This window comes from Accipiter gentilis, chromosome 4 (assembly GCF_929443795.1).
Source record: "Accipiter gentilis chromosome 4, bAccGen1.1, whole genome shotgun sequence".
NCBI classification, from domain to species: domain Eukaryota; kingdom Metazoa; phylum Chordata; class Aves; order Accipitriformes; family Accipitridae; genus Astur; species Astur gentilis.
This window is the reverse complement of record NC_064883.1, coordinates 29,599,826-29,616,417: the sequence shown is the minus strand read 5'-3', so window position 1 is coordinate 29,616,417 and position 16,592 is coordinate 29,599,826. Positions and strand designations below refer to the sequence as shown.

The 16,592-nt window shown below is 39.7% G+C and overlaps 1 protein-coding gene across 11 annotated transcripts in view; it reads left to right on the top strand.

Moving 5' to 3' along the window:
* ABI1 (abl interactor 1) overlaps window positions 1-16,592 on the top strand; it is an 85,096-nt gene that overhangs the window by 56,863 nt on the left and 11,641 nt on the right. For 4 of the 11 annotated variants that reach the window (XM_049798352.1, XM_049798351.1, XM_049798349.1 and 1 more), the window contains exons 4-8: window positions 8,153-8,167; window positions 8,895-8,995; window positions 12,450-12,590; window positions 14,799-14,899; window positions 16,094-16,174. In XM_049798352.1, coding sequence (XP_049654309.1) covers window positions 8,153-8,167; window positions 8,895-8,995; window positions 12,450-12,590; window positions 14,799-14,899; window positions 16,094-16,174 — 439 coding nt within the window. The remainder of the gene's footprint in view (window positions 1-8,152; window positions 8,168-8,894; window positions 8,996-12,449; window positions 12,591-14,798; window positions 14,900-16,093; window positions 16,175-16,592) is intronic. The other 7 variants (XM_049798356.1, XM_049798353.1, XM_049798346.1 and 4 more) reach the window with 3 other exon arrangements.

Here is a 16,592-nt window from a genome sequence, read left to right as displayed (position 1 = left end):
CACACTGTTGAGAAGAGTGGGCTGAGGTAATGAATGACATAATTAAATGTTTTAGCCATCATATTACTTGGGTTTCAAGAGTGTGACACACTTCATAGTTCTGAATGAAGTAGCTTGGTTTGTCTGCAAACCTGGATGTAGCTAGCACTGTTAGAAGAAAATCAAACCAAAACAACTTAAACTAGATCAGGTCCTGTTGGAAGTCAGCACAGATAACGGATGATGCTGAGAATCTGAGTTGCCTTTTGAACATGGAAATTTGGGGGAAACATACAATAAATTGAATTACAAACTTTTTCTTGTCCAGAGTGGTCTTAGAAGATGCTTCAGACTCTGTTAAGTCTTATATTCTTGACCAGAGTTTTCACCCCAACTTGAACAGCAACATGTCTGATAAGGCCTTAGAAACGATCTTCTTTTAGAGGAAAAGAAGTTTGAGTTCTGCCTAGAGCAATTGTCCATTTGACTAACATGCAAGTCCTTGAATGTCTTCTGCTGTGGCAGCTGTCAATAAAATACAGCACAACACATACTTTGACATTTAAGTATTAAATAAAAATTATGCAACACTTTGAAGTCTGTAGGTGACAATTTGTTGCTGTTAATGGGACTCTGTTGTGTTCCGGTGCAGGATTTGATAAAAAAAAAAAAGCAAAGGAAAAATACAAGGAAGAGAAATTAAAGATGCAGGCTAGATTATAGCCTGTTTCTGCTTTTATTTATTTAATAAAATACTAATCCTAGGAAAAATGTCATTAAAGTATGCAGTATATTTTAAGAGATGATCCTGAATTGTTTTGTATAAAAAGTGTAAATAAAAATACCGTCTCACAGAATTTTTTTTAAAAAAAAGATGGGTAATCCTCAGAGTAAATACTGTTGTCTTCTGTACATCTGCTATCTGAGCAAATGCAGAAACACCTCCTATGTATACCTACAGCTCATTTTCTTTGTGTGTGTCTCTGATGCTTCTCAAGGCTGTGTAGAGGGGATGCAAAAGCAGATGCCTATGCTTGGGGTATGGAAAAGGGCTCTAAATGCCCCCCTCTCATGCATGTGTGCAGCAATTTTTGTGAGGGGAGATGATGAGGGTGGCAGTGATGGTAAGCATCTGCTCTCTATAGCAGGTTTCCTCCCTGATGGGAAACATCTCCTTGGAAGGCAGTGCTGTTTCCCCCTCCAGCAACTTATTGGTAGAGAAGCTACTGTAGAGCATCCTAGGATCACAGTGGCGCTCTCTCCTTCAGCCTGAAAGCTCTATGCCAGCCCCAAACTGCCCCAGCTGCTCCCCTCCCTACCCATTCCCTTTGCAGGGACAGATACAGGCGAAGTCTCCAAAAGGAGTAAAGGGGTTGGTTGGTTGTTTTTAACATAGGTGCCTGTGAAGCCAAGGCTAGCATCAGTCAAAATCAGGAGGGTTTTTAAAGTTGGTTTGCTAGCGAGAAGGCTTTCCCTTGCAACACAAATATTATGTGTAGATGACTCAAGAAACACACAGGCAAGCATTTTTGCCAGTCTGTTAAGTAGTTGCTCAGCTGTCACCCTCTGGGGATAGGGGAATGTAGCTGAAGTCATTCTTGGTAAATAAGAGTAACTGTCATCATGTGAGAGCCTACTCTCCTGTGTAGAGCTTGGTTTAAAATTATTAGGCAGAGGCTACTTTAACATTTCCTTCCTTCTCTTCCCCTTCTTTTGTGAAAGGGGGAAAAAAAAAAAAGTAGTGTGCCAGCAAATAAATAGGTCAAATACAGTTACTCATACAGAAAATCCTCAGTTTAAGAGGGGGGAGAAGGAGGAGGAAGCTTGGAAGCTGCCTTAAAAGCCCTGAAGTTGGCCTTTGAATTTGTTGTCATCTTTTTTCAAATAGGAGGCAGGTGGAATTGCAGCAATTTTTAAAATGGCAGCTAAGTAGGAAATTGAAATAATGCCTTATGGTAAGGCAGATAAAATGTTGAATACATGCTAAATTGAAATTCCTAATAGCTGTAATTGGATCAAGTTGTTTTATGGAACTAACAGTTCTTCAAAACCAAACTTGAATTGTATATGAAGATTAATCACTTCAGATTTGTTTTAAGAAAAAATTTGAAATTTCATCACCATAAAACACTTGCATTTCAGTGCATTAAAACTGTAAGAAAATTTCTAGCCCAGGAAGTCAAACAGGAATTAAGCATTCAGAAATCTTTCTCAAGCAAATGGAAGTTGGAAGGACTCCCTTGAAGTAGGGATTGGGTCAAAATTTACCAAATACTAAGCTTAGAGAAGGGAGCCTTGCTCTCACCCCTGTTAGGCTTCTCAGCCTGCGCCACTCCCCTGCAGCCCTCATGCTTACATCTATGTTGGTGCAAAACAAAAATGCAGGCGAGGTGCTGATATGAGGGTGGAGGGCTACCTAATCATGCCTGCTTCCCCTTTAGGATACGACCTTCTATATGTTAGCCACTTGAGTATTAACTTTTAAATAATTCACTGTAATAAAACCAAAGTGAGACAGGGATCCTGAACCTGAGCCTCTGCTGCCTTTGTCCCTGTATTGGCCTCTATCAGACACTCATGCTTCAAAGGATGTCATGTTGCCAATTTCATTAATGTCACATCATCCCTCTGGGGTCATGCCCAAACAGTTAAATATTGCTGTAGGGTAAAGAATGCTTCTCTGGGGGAAAAAGTAACTCTTCCTGTTGCCAACTCTAATGACTCCATTGTGTTGACACTGTGTGCTTTTCATAGGGCACTTGCTACTGGAAATTCAGAAGCGTGCATAGTGTCATCTGCTACAATGTAGGTTTCAAGCCTTTCTGCTTGCAAAGAAAGCTCAAAACTATGAGATCTCTTTATTTTCTAACTTTGAAAAGAATTTTTTTTTACGTTAACCTTATTTTATTGTAGCTAGATTCAAAGTTACGAACTCAATTCAAAAAGCTTGAAGTATTTAAAGGAGGAATCTAGGTATCTTTGAACAAGACCACTGAGTGCTGCGGGAACGATATTAAATTTGTCTATCATCCACAAGCAGGTTTTTGTATGTTTATAGCAGTTTAATATGTAAAAACATTTTAAGGTCAAATGTGACTTGAAAATTTTTGCCTGCTCAGTTTGAAACAAAAAAAAAAAAAAAAAGAAGAAATAAGGAGAGAGAAGCAATGTTGAAAAGCTGCATCTGGTTACTGTTAACAGAAGGCTATGCAATTACTAGGTTGCAAATAATACTGGGAGAGGTTATAGTTAAAAGATAGAGGTAAAATTTCACTGAAGAGAGGCTTACCTACTCGTGTTCAATTTTGAAAGAAATATTGATTTGGAACCAAAATTTTCTCAAAATAATATGCCTTACAATAGACTATAAGGAAATAAAGAACAAAAAAAGGCTTCTGACCCATTCTGATAAGGAAATTGAGACACAGGAATGATTTCTTTAAAACTGTACAGAACTAATGACAGAAGAGTGTTACCCTGAGTGTCTGACACCCACATACAGTCTGCTTTCTGAAAAACATTTTTGATTACATATTCTCCCTAAGTCCACGTCTTGATATCTTGTAAGGAAACCATGTTCTAGACTTGGTGCTTTACCGTATCCTTTCCTTAGGCATCCTATACCTTTGTGTACAAGTACCCTTCCAGCTGCTTTTCTTGTTCTGACTATGTCATCTTGTGGTACTCCAAAACTGCTCCACTGATGAGACAGGAGGCAATCTTGTGCAAAAATCTATGAGGATGCTTATGGGGCAATTGGATTGCCTAGCTGCAGATACGTAATAGTACTTCAAAAGGTCTTATGGCCAACTGTAGGGATGTCTCAGGTAATTCTCCCTTGACTAATAAAGGAAATACCTTTTTTAAGTAAAAGGGGAGGTTGACTGAAGAGTCATTATGAGCAATCATGGTTGGTTTTTTTCAGTTGTGGCTGATGACTGTGATTACTGGTCAAAGGTAATGGATCTAAGGCTGGTTATCGCCTTTACAGAGCGTACATATTAAAGTTCTGAGTTTGCCAGACACAATTAATGCAGACTAGACTGGTGCAGTTTTTAAGCCTTTGCTTCCATTGATCAGCATTTATATTAGATGGTCTTTAACGATGGCTTTCAGTGATCCTAGGTATGGCAGGATCTAGAGTGAAATTGGGTCTTTAAATTCAGGAGTTGGTGAAATGGTGAGCAATATACAGCAGGGGAAGTACAACCAACCTGCATAGAGATTTGAAGTTTCTGCAGTCTGAAATTGGAGAGTTCATAGCTGAAATGTGCAGGAGAAACTTGCCAGATGTCAGTGTGATAAGGATTTTGCTTGTGTGTGCAGTGGCCTTTTGTATTTCTGTCCTTATGGATACATTTGCTCACATAAATGAGTTGTGTGCAAAGTCCCTAGCCCTAGTCTTCCAAACACAGTTTGTAACTCAAATAATAGCTTTCTGGTTCCCTGAATCATGACTAATGTTCACCCATGACTTGTTACTTGGCATGGAAACTACTAAAAAGTTAGATGGCTGCCGCCTGAGGCCAGCCAGCAGAGTCCCTCAAATGTCTGGATGACCTTTGGCTAGCAGTAGGTACTTCTGATTTGCCACACACCCTACTCTTTCATGCCGTTCTTGGTCTTGTCCCTTTGGCCTCAGTTACGGAAACCTGGAGTACTGCCTTTGTCAGCAGGTATTTTTGTACTGTTTAGACTACCAGAACTGAGCATGCCGGAATTGCTGAAATACTTGCCTTAAGCAAGTATAAGCCTCTTATTTGGTACTTACAGTTAATGCTTGACTGTCCCAAAACATTGCTTGTCCTGTCCAAACCCACAGCTAAAATTCTCGGTCCAGGTGCTCTGAATTCCTGGCATCAGTTGCAGAAACAGCCTCACTTTTGCCTTTGATAAATGCCTTGCATGGCTGTCACAAACACCTGTTTTGCCCATTGCCTTAATTGCATTATTCATTTCCAGCCCACTGCTGGCTCTCAGTCCTTGGCCAACCTGCTCTCCCACACTGTCAAAACCCTGCGGATGTGCCACTGCCCTAGCTGTGATCTTTTGGAAATGTAGCGAGGTTGACTCTTATTTCTTGAACCTGAGACTGTGGTTTCTTTCTCTTAATTTTGTGACAACCCTTAAAACTCTATCCAGGACTGCCACATGCTTGGCAGGTTTTCCCTGGAAAGGCAAAATTGTTCTGCTTGCTTTTTTAAAACATTTCTCTGCTATGATTCTTGCAAGAAACCCCAACCAGTACTGCTGCTTACCATGCTATCTAGTTTCTGGGAACATCCTGATCTGTCTGGTTCTCTGCCTTGGCATCACAAGCATCCCCAGGAAGCCTACACACTGTGTTTTTGTTCTGATGTGTACGTCATCCAGGATGCTGGTATCTGGCTGAAAACTGTCTCCTGTGTGTACAGTAATACAGCTAGCAGGAGAAGGGAGTTATGCTCCTTATAGCTTCTGCAGGAGTTCTCAGTGCTGCTCTTCATTTGACTAAGCTTTTTTCCTTTTGCACCTCCTGTCTCTTATTTTATAGATCCCTCTCAGAACAGTCTCTTCCCTCTTCAAGCTGTGAACCTTATGCATGCTGCTGCTTCTCGTTCCCATGCCCTGCATTTCCTTCCTTCCGGACTCTGACCTTCTCGGTATTGATCAGGCAGTTGGTGATGGTCATGTTCTGCAAACTGGCTGGCTGGCCTAGAGGCATTTGTAGAGAGATGCCTGAACCTATGTTAAACATATATCTGCTTTTCCTTTTGGCTTTCTGCTGTCTTTTTTCCTGTTTTTCTTAAAATCATAATCAGTCTAGACCCTGCTACCTAAACTGTTCCCAGTTCCAAGCAATTTTTTTAGTTGCTTAGGAAGCACTACATTTGGTTCTCAGACAAGAAATGCAGCAATGTTGCCCTCATAAGCTCAGCTAATAAATACAACAAAATGTCTCCTCCTAATTAATTACATTATTAACCATGATTAAATAGCTATATGGTTCATCTTGCTTAGATTCATTTGCTTTCCTTCGTTACTTCTGTCTTTTGGATCAGGAGTTCTATGATTCTATGATTCCTCTCCCATAAGAACCCCTGTTCCTTTTGTGTTTCTTCCTTCTGTGTTTTCCTGCCCATATGACTGCTGTTTATATTGACAGCAACAGAGAGGACATGTACAGAGCTTTTTTACTCACAGAAAGCAGTATGACAACAGTTACTAATTCTTCTGCACAATAAAGAACTGTGTGTGTCTGCCTGTATATTGTTTAACTGGTAGCGAAAGAAATGAAGCTCATCTGATGTAGTGGTAGAGGTAGGAATAAAGGTCAAAGCTGTTGGACTTCAGATATATGTTTAGTATGTTAAACAGTACTTAGCATTAGAAAGGTTCGAAATAAGATGAAGATTCCTGAATCATTGCTAGATGTTGATATTCATATTGTCACTGCAGCGGAGGCAGAATATAACAGTGATTAAGGAGGAGGTGGAAAGACTCAGCATAAGTGCTGAGTGACACTGCATAAGGGAAGGAAAGAGAGGAAGCTTTTTGGTTTTATATTTTTAAGGTAGGCAAATTTAGTAGTAGAGGCTGGGTAAGAAACCATGCCACCCTTCCTTTTAAGCCTTTAAAAGGTTTCTGTGGCTGCTGGGGAGGGATGGGACCAAGAGTTTCACTTTTTCGTCTCTCTCAGCAAATTCCTTGTATTGTGCTATTGCCCTTGGTAACTGGTGAAGTAAGGGGAAGGGTCACATATTACTGTGAGAGGGGAAAGCAAATTTCATTGCTAAAAGCTTGTTTTAAAAATATAATACTTGGGAGACTACCCTGGCATCCTGGAAACTATCCATGAAATAAGTATGTGGGGACAGAAGTGGTTTAAATGCCTTAATTCTGTCACTCTGCTGATGAACCTCAGCCCAGACTGGGAGTGAATGGGTTGACCGTCAAATTTACTTACCACAGCTAAGCTTTTTCATTTGACTTTTGGAGCAGGTTTGTGTTTATGTTCTTGTACTATGAATAACTTAAGGGCAGTGACTTTCAACCTGTTTTGATTTGTAAACCCCAGCTGTTTTTCAGTGGTTTTGCAGAGCCTGTCAGAAATCTCACATGCACATTGCTATATAGCATGTTTTAACTATTTTTTCTGAGTGCATGGATGCCTTTAAACTGGTCTATGTTTCTTGGAGGAGGAGAAGGTGCAAACCACAGTTTGAAAGGCTTGCTCTGGAAGTGACAGTTTATTTCCAAACAACCTCAAAAAAAACACATTGGGATTATTTTATGTTTCGGGGGTTTGTGTTTTGCTTGGGGTTTTTTTGTTTGTTTGTTGTGGGGGTTTTGTTGTGCTTGTGTATTTTTTTTTAAAATCGGTGAAACTAATCCTTTTCCCCATTCAAAAACATGAGTCTTCCTCCCTGAATAAATAAATTCAGGTTGAGTTCTCTAATTTTAAAACTTTATATTAATTTTCCTTATGAGGCTAAGTTTTCATATTTTTTTTCCCTCTGCAATCATGAAGGCTGCAAAAATGATATAGTGGAGTCATATAATGACTTGATTCTAAGAGCTAAAAATTCAGAATAATAATCACTATAGCACTGCCAACACAGTTTTGAGCAGCCAGTGCTGTGCTGGCTTGAATCAGATTTCAATCAATAAACCAGAGGTGAAAGGTGCTGCTGCTCATCCTGTTTGAGAACTCCCTTTTCTTTATTTACCATTCAATGCAGCAGCTAGGATTTCTTCAAAATACATGAAGGTTAAGTGTCAAAACAACAGGCAAGTCTATTCTGCGTTGTATAGCTGAAACTGTGGCTTTGTGAATGAATTCTTAAGTGCACGTTGCCATTGAAATAGCATTGATTTGAGTTTGGACTTGAATGGTCAGAAAAGGGCTTTTCAACCCTTTACTGTCCATGAGGAGCCTGGCAAACAAATGTGGCAAAGCTTAGCTAAACTTAGTTTTGACACAAGTGTTTTTCCTGTGGTCACTACTCGGACACAGAACTTGCAATGACTGAGCCAGTAAAATCTCTGATAGTGTACTGGGATGTAGCTAATTATCAGTAGACACAAATGATTTTTTTTAAATGTGATTATCTGTAGTTTAACCTGTCCTATCAGTTGTGATGGATCTGCCATTAATTTCTACCTTTTTCCCCCCTTTTTTGCCAACGTTAAGTGGCTAAAAGCCAAGGTAAGAAGTGTTATTTCTCCTTTGACCCACAGTGCCTCATGTGACTGATAGTAGAGGCTGCAGAGCCATTAAAACTGAAAACTAGCGCGCTCTTATGCTCTACTCTGCTTTCCATAGGATATTTAGATTAAACATGCTATACTTGATTTTTTTTTTCATTTACAGCATTTAGCGTGTGTCAATATATCTGCGATACATTGACATCTGCATTTATACATAGATACTTTAATTTCTCTAACACATGTAGTGCTTTGCTCTGAATTCGGTAGATGCCTTGATTCCCCTCACTTACATTTTTGCAGGAGACTTCCCAGACAACCTGAATGACTCTGCTAGTCAAATAGCAGGGGCAAATTGAGAAATTCTGGGCCTGTGCTGACTGTATTGTACTGTCAGTGTTAAAGTTTGATTTAAATTATTAACACCCAAATGGAAATGAACACAAATGTGGCTTCCCTTTAAAGAAAAGAGGATATAAGAGATTTGTGCATGAACCTGTCAATTGCCTACCTTTCTGTTGTCTGTTGTTAATTAATAGCAAAAATAACATTAAGCTTGTATTTAGGCTCTTTGTATTTACTGGTGTCTGTCTTGTGTGTAGCTGAAAACTTGCTGTTTGACAGCTGTCTGGGAATTCTCACTTCATATTCTTACACTTAAAAAAAAAAGCTGTCAATAATAGAGCTGCTCTGTTATAAAAATAAAATCATGTTTTCCCTTATTTCAGCATGGAAATAACCAGCCTGCAAGAACTGGCACCTTGTCAAGAACAAATCCGCCTACACAAAAACCACCAAGTCCTCCCATGTCAGGCCGGGGAACTCTAGGGTAAGAATGAAGGCTGCTTGGTCCTGCCTGTGTAATAGAAAGTTTTAATTGTGCTGGTGTTGGTGTTTCTTAAATACATGGATAGATGGCAACTCTGATTGCCTTTAGCAAAAAACACAATTACCTTTTTTGTAGAAACCCTTTCAGCTGCATTGACTCTTATTTTCATGATGACCTTTGGAAAGAATGTTTTTTTCATGGGAGAAGGATTTATTATAGATATGGGTAAAGGAGGAGGCCATTGTTATTCCGGATTTTGGGGGAGAAATCTGTAGTAACACCAAAAAAAAAGTTTTTAACTTCAGTGGGAGAAAGGCATCATTGTTAAAGTTTTTGTCTACTCATTTCTCAATATTGTGAGAGGTATGAAGTGGCTGTTACTGGCGTATTTGTTGCATTGTCTAAGCAAAATTCATGGTACTGTGAACACATTGACAACATTGGTTCTCTCAGGCTTGTGCATTTTTATTTTTATGCTTAAATGAGGAAGGATTTTGCTATTCCCAAGCCCCACTGTGACCAGAATTCCCTGCCATAGCATGTATTTTGCTGCTATGGACCTGGGGGGAGTGAAATCTGCTTATCTTGGTGTGCCAGCAAGTAGTTGTTGCTAGAGACCAAAACACGAGAAGCTCAGATCACATGCCATAGGATTTTGTCTGTCCAACTGTGCAACATCTTCCAAAAGGCATCCTAAACAAGACCTTCTACCTATTTGTCACTTTCTGTCTTTCCTTTATGCTGTGGGGGACTGAGGCACTGTAATGCTGGCTGGTTGTGTTGGCTTCAGGTATGTTGTCTGGAAGAAGTGGGGAGCTGGAAAAATGAGGACTAATGAGATGGAACAGGATGGGGATCAGGAGCAATGGTCAAGGAAAATCAGAAGCAGCAACTCCTTTTGTCAAGACTTAGTGATTTTTAATCCTGATTGGATGCTTTGCTGCTTCAGGATGGCAGTGTTTGTTGTGTATTCTGCAGAGAAATTACCCTAGGGGTTTCCTCAGCATGTTTTATAAGAATTCCCATTGCTCAAGGGCATGCAATCAGTATTCCAATTGTCTCTCTTATCCCAGCCGAGAAAGAGTTGTTTATCAGCCCTGGGAAGCCGGATAGCGCTTTCATGTCCTATTGGACGTTTGCTAGTGAAACAGCAGTGTTGATGTACTGGTGAGCTGCCTCTCTCTAATGCTCCCCCCTGAACAAGCCAGAGCTGTTTGGTTGCCTTAGCTGATGCCTGATAAGGATTAATCAGCTGAATGTCATTTCCAGATGAGCTTGACAAGAGGCAGCAGTTGGCTGAGGGGGAGGAATAATGTGGGTTTGTAACAGAGATTTCTATCTGCCCTTCTTGTTCAGGAAGTACAGCTCTTGTCTTGAGCAGCCGTGTTCTGCCAAAGCATGAAATATCATAGGCATGACTGTTTCCCTAATACATGCAGAAAAAATTGCTAGAAACCGCAAAGATACTACTCTTCTCCCTTTAATCCAGAAAACAGAGATAAGCGTGTAAAATCAGAACGGGCTTGGTGTGTAACATAGGCCTTTAAGTACGTGCTGCCTATTGTGCATCTTGTCCATCAAGGCAGGACTATCTAAAGGAACATGGTGGGGAGGGAGTCCCGCACAGAAATGACGTGGGCTGAAAATGGAAAGGGACTGCAGGAAGCAGGGGTCTCTTCACTGGACCAGGGAGAAACTGTGGAAAACCTTGGATGCTCAGGTTGGAAGTACCACAGGAGAACGAGTGAATTGTTGAAGCTTGGTGGAGGGACGAGTTGCAGTTGTGCCTTGAGCCTCCTGGGCCAGAGCAAGGCCTTGTACTCCCTGCAGTTCTTCCTGGTGGCAACGGGCATCAGCTTCACACCAAAGCACTGGGCAACAGTGAGGTGGGGAGCGCTGGACAGTGTCCGGAGAGAATGTTTTCCTCCTCTGCGTAAGGCTGATGGAAAAGCAAAGGGAAGGATCGGACGTGAGTGGTCAAAAGAAATTGTTTTTTACTTCTCTGGTGCTTAGCAGTTTGAGTTTTTCAGTGAAGCTGAGAACAAAGGAGAAACTGAAGCATGGCTGAACCTGAGGATGTAGTGGCGGTTTGCTTTTTACAGTATTTTTAAATTGTACAGGTGAAATAAGTAGTACTACAGAGCCGAGTAGTAGTTCCTGTTGCCAGTGCATTCCAAGGTGGAATGCTTTAAAACACTAGTTTTCAAGGTTATTTCTGCTGGAGGCACATTTAAAATCTTCCCTGTTTATCATTTTATTTGGTGGTATTTAGAGCTCTATCTCTTACAACTGGAGTACAAAGTTTCTTTATTTTTCCCACGACTGATCTCTTTTGGCAGACCTATAGGTGGTGGCAGTCTGTGTATTAAAATCATCTGGAGTTCTTTATATAGACAAACTAATTTACAAACACCATAGTGCATGCAAACAATTACGGTATTTCCACTTTTCTCTTTGAGAGGTTTTAATAATAAAATGTTATAGTTAAAATTTAGTACTGTTGCGTTCCATATTGTAAAAAGGAAGTCAATAAGTTTCTTAAAATACCAGGAAGCCATATAACTTACCAACTCGGTTATAACCAGTAATTGAACAAATGATTAAACTACTGGCATTTAGTATTTTTGTTTTTGCTTAGCTGGTGCATTGCCAAATTCCATGTCTTGCAAGGGATCTCTTAGTTACTGGTGAGAACTGAAGAGCTCTGCAATTCATACAATAAATGCACTGTTCTTAAGGCAGTAATGGGTCTGGTAAATAGATCTCGAAAGATCTGTGTTATATTTCTGACTTTGATGCAGTCTGCTAGGTAACCTTGGAAGTCTCTGGGCTTCATTTTCTTGGGCTGCAAAATGGAGACAATGAAGCCCATCTGTGAGGCACTTCAGGATCTGCTTAAGTGATATGAGATTGCTTGATTACTGTGTGAAACAACTACTAGGAAGAGCACTGGTGATTGCAAATGTAACTTGTTCTGTGAATCTTTCAGCCTTACTCCTGTCTTAATGAGTTGAATACATTTAGCCAAGAATACTTTTGGAATGCATTTGGAGGGGAGGGGAAGGGGGAAAGAGGAAATTGTTACAGTGGAAGAGTTTGTCAGGTGCTGTATACTGAAAGGTAACCCCAGAATATTATGCAGATGTAACTATTGTATGTTATGTAGTTCAAAGAATATATTTTGGATGGTAAATTTAGTTTGGGCTTTTTTAACCAGTTTATGTGCTCTGTAGGCCAACTTGTATGGCTCTATCTACGTAAGAGCACTTTAGAGAGTTGAATGCAACCTGTCTACACCACCTGGTGGAGTTAGTTTAATATACTGTGCTGTGGGTCACTGTGCAGTGATCTCTCATGAAAGCTTAAGAAAACAAATGGCTTAGTTACTTCATTTATCCTTTCGGACTTCTGATCTTTTATCTTTCTGTCTTCAAAATTTTTTTTCCTTGACCAGACGAAATACTCCGTACAAAACCTTGGAGCCAGTCAAACCACCAACAGTCCCTAATGATTACATGACCAGTCCTGCCAGGTTGGGCAGTCAGCACAGTCCGGGAAGGACAGCTTCCTTGAACCAGAGACCAAGAACACACAGGTAGAGCATTTTCTCGCTGTAACTCTTTCCTGCCTGGGATGCTTACTAAAGTCACAGAAAAGCTTTGAAGCTTTGTGCCTGTTGGCTTTTTGTTGAATGCAAGAGGTAAGTTATTCTACCACTCCGCATTAACAGAACTTCACTGTATTGTTGACTTCTCTAACACACAGAAGTGTCTTCATACTGTATAGAAGCCTCATTGTATCTAGCAACTTACTTCCATAACCACAGGCCTTGTTTTGTATAATAAATTTATTTTGTTCTATGGTATTTGTTTCACAAGAATAAGCAAAACTTCAAAATTTATGCAATTGCAAGGTAGTGTAGCGATGGGTCCTAATGGGTTTAAAGCTGTGTTATTAACCTTAACCTAAAACACACTTAGGCTTTTTTGTTGTTGTTTTCAAGACCATTAATTGCAAAGAGAAATTTCTGTTGATTAGAAACACTGTGATGAAGGTAGTCTGAAAGAGCTGATTGCTTTCTTTTGGCTAAAACTTAATGCTCATAATCAGTGCTAGCATGATAGAAATAGAAAATAAAACCTATTCAAAGACAGGTATTGGCATCAGCCAGTTGTTTCCACATACTTAAGGGCTTTGATGAAAGAGTAGTGTGTGTTTTGGGTGAGAAGGGTGTGCCAAGTGTGCCTTGTTGGTTTTTTAATGTATTTTTTTTTCTCTAATTGCAAGGCTAGATCTTTCTCCGAGCCTCTTGAGTTCATTTTTTTTCAATTTGATTTTTCTCATCGGCTTCAAACTCAGGGAAAAATCAAATGAACGAATTCAATGTACTTAGAAATGAGAGGTTAGCTTCTTTTTTAGAAATCTTCTTTTTTTTAGTTTTTTTTTTAACTCCCAGTAGGCAAGTAAACATGGTAGGTCACTAACAGGGGTTGAGAGAGTATTTTTGACACAGTTGATCATGAAATATTGTCAGAATGAAATAACTTGTAAATCTGGCTGCAACAAAGATCATGTTTAGCTGGCTACTGTAAATGGTCCCTACTCTTGTCTCACAAGATCTTCTTTTATGTAGACTGCAGTTAGAAATTCTGCTGCAACCATAGTGACAAGATCAAGGTCTTCAGCAGACAGGTCTTCAGCAGACAGAACACTAATTTTGAAGGAATTATTTTGGCTTCCATTCCAGATCACTGATTTTCTTTTTTGTATTTTCTTAAGATATAGTTGAATGATTTGCACTTGACTTGTGACAGCACTGATTTGTAGCTACCCTGGAATGGTAAATGAACTATAACAGCACTGAGTACACCTTAATTAACATGGATGGGTTAAAGTGGTGTTTTGGCTTCAAAACATCTTGACTACTTAGTTCCCTTTATACTATCCATTTAATCCATGTAAATTCAAGCCTTAGCCTAAGAAGTGCTCTTGGGTAAGAGTAAGGACAGATTCTGCCTGAATCTTGATTCTTTTTCAGCTCCCTCAATGAAAAGAACTGTTATGGTCTTCAAAGGCATGTGTAGAAATATTATCCAGTAGTTCACTAGAAGTATGTTCTGCAAAAATCTGTATTGCTGGCCTCTAATTTGTGTATCATATAATGGTACTTAGACAAATTGTGACCTGGCTGTACTGTTACCTTTCAGACTGTCGTAGAAACAAACTTCTCATACACAAAAAGTGTGTGCATGAGCCAGGGGGGAGTGTTAGATATACAGAAAGTTATCCACATCATACTCCACTCCACGCCTCATGCCAATTGGTTTATTGTGGCTGTTCTCAGTTAAAAAGTTCTCAGTATAAACTTCTGCTCTAAGTAGAGGAAATGTTCCCTCAGCTGACAGCATAAATAATCTTAAATAATTATTTGTAGCTTCGCATGAACTTTTCCAGCCCCAGCTTTTTCCTTTCAATTATTACAAGACCCCTGAACTGTTCCTGCAGTTCTTACTCCATTGCCTGGAACTGGTATGGTTGCTTACCTTTTTATTTTTTAAAGCATTTAAGTAGACATTGTATGCATAGTGATGTTTATCAGCTTAGCTAATTCCGTTTAGTAGGAGTGTAATGCATCCAGACTTGATTAGCTGTATGCAATTGTAGGTAGCGACAGAGGCATTTTATAGGGGATTTTTCAACAGTCTATAATCGAGTTAGGCTAGCAGAGCTCGCACAGGAAGTGTGACTGCTGATAGGCCTTTGTAGGAAATGCTGTGCTAATACTTGTGTTTTTCTTTTATAGTGGTAGTAGTGGAGGAAGTGGCAGTCGAGAGAATAGTGGAAGCAGCAGTATTGGCATTCCCATTGCCGTGCCTACACCTTCACCGCCAACCATTGGACCAGGTATGTGGGACTCTTCCCATGTTAATGTAAGGCTGTAATGTCAGTTGCTTGTGTTTGCAGAGGGATTTTGACTGAAAACAATGGGGTAGAAACTGTCCTGAAGCACAGTCCTAGTCAGGAAATCTCTTATGAGTGCTGAGGGACATCTAAAGTTTTAATTCTTTACCAAAAGTACTTGCAGAACAATCACTTCCAGAATAGCGGATGGCTAAAACACCTTTGTCAGTCCATGTTTTTACAAGATAATCAAGGTGGAGAGGAGATAGAGGGAGAGAGGTGTATCCTTTTAAAGCTTAAGTGTATTTTTAAATGCCTATCTACAATTTGGCATTTCTGGATGCCCTGAGAAGCAGCAGCAACTATGTACATGTTTGGGAAATGTTGTCTTCTGAAATAGCCTGCTAACTTTACCATCTGCCAATGATGGTATGTACATGTTCTTTTTTTTTAATTAAATAAAAGTCTTTACTTCAAATAAAATACAGAGGACCTACGAAAATACTTGTAGTAGTAGAATTTGGGCTTATCCACCAGGGTTGTTTATGCTACGATTACAGTCTGAAGTTGCTAAGCTATGATGGAGATCATTGAGAGAGGCAGGAGAACTAGTGTGTATAAGATAACACAGCAATAAAAGAAAACCATGCAGGACCTCTTGGCATTGAAAGCATACTCCCTTGTCTTTAAGAATGCTGAATGGTGAGAATGCGTAGGATCGTTCTTTATAAACTGGCAGGATTATTTTCTTGGTAATAACCAACTCAGTCACTTGGTTTTTGTATTTCTGTGTATTTTGTAAGCACATAAAGTTAATTTGCACAAGAAAACAGTGGAGTTTTTCTGTAATGTAGTTTTGCTATTGCACCTCTTAAATCTCTGTTCCTTGGGTGACAGATCTTCACTTTCTTACACACATGCAGGCTTTCCCAGGTGTTTCTGATCCTGCAGTGGTACAAATAGGCATGAAATCTTCCTATCATCTGGTATCACATAAAAATCAATGGGAGTAAAGATCTGCAGCTACAGAACCCTGTGTAGGATTAGGGCCTGAGTTTGTATCAGTTGACCGAAGCTGAATTTCTGTATTTATTTGGGAAGCCTATCAAGTGCCCGTGCTTTCTTATTTGGTTTTTTTTTTTTTTTTTTTTTTTTTTAAATATATGGCCTAATTGGGAATATAAACTATTTTATTAGCACACATTTCTGTTCCTCCTCCTCCTGGAGCCCCGCCAGCACCACCACTGCCACCACCTCTACCGATGGGCAGTCTGATAGGTGAGACTTGTGTCAATGCTGAAGTGATTGCAGTCATGCTGCATAATCAATAATCATCTCTTTCTAATGGACTTAGTGAGGGTGTTTTTTCCTTCTGTAGTGGGGTCTACATGATTTTATTATAAAAATCAGTTTTGGGACTTTTTTGTTTGTTTGTTTTTAAACAAATCTAATCTCCACTAATTTCCTGTGGTTAAAGCCTCTGAAGGTAAATGCACAAGGTATGGCAAAAAGGCTGCCAGTTGCTTGAAAACTCTGTTCCCATTAAAGCTAAGATCCAGTTAGTCTGATCTATAACAACTCAAAATCGACTTGAATATTGGTATTCTGCTGTGTCACTCCTGCAGCTGAAAACTAAGCCACAACAGTTGCACTCTGGCTTAAAAATGGTAGCTGATGTGTAGGGTGGTGTATGTAT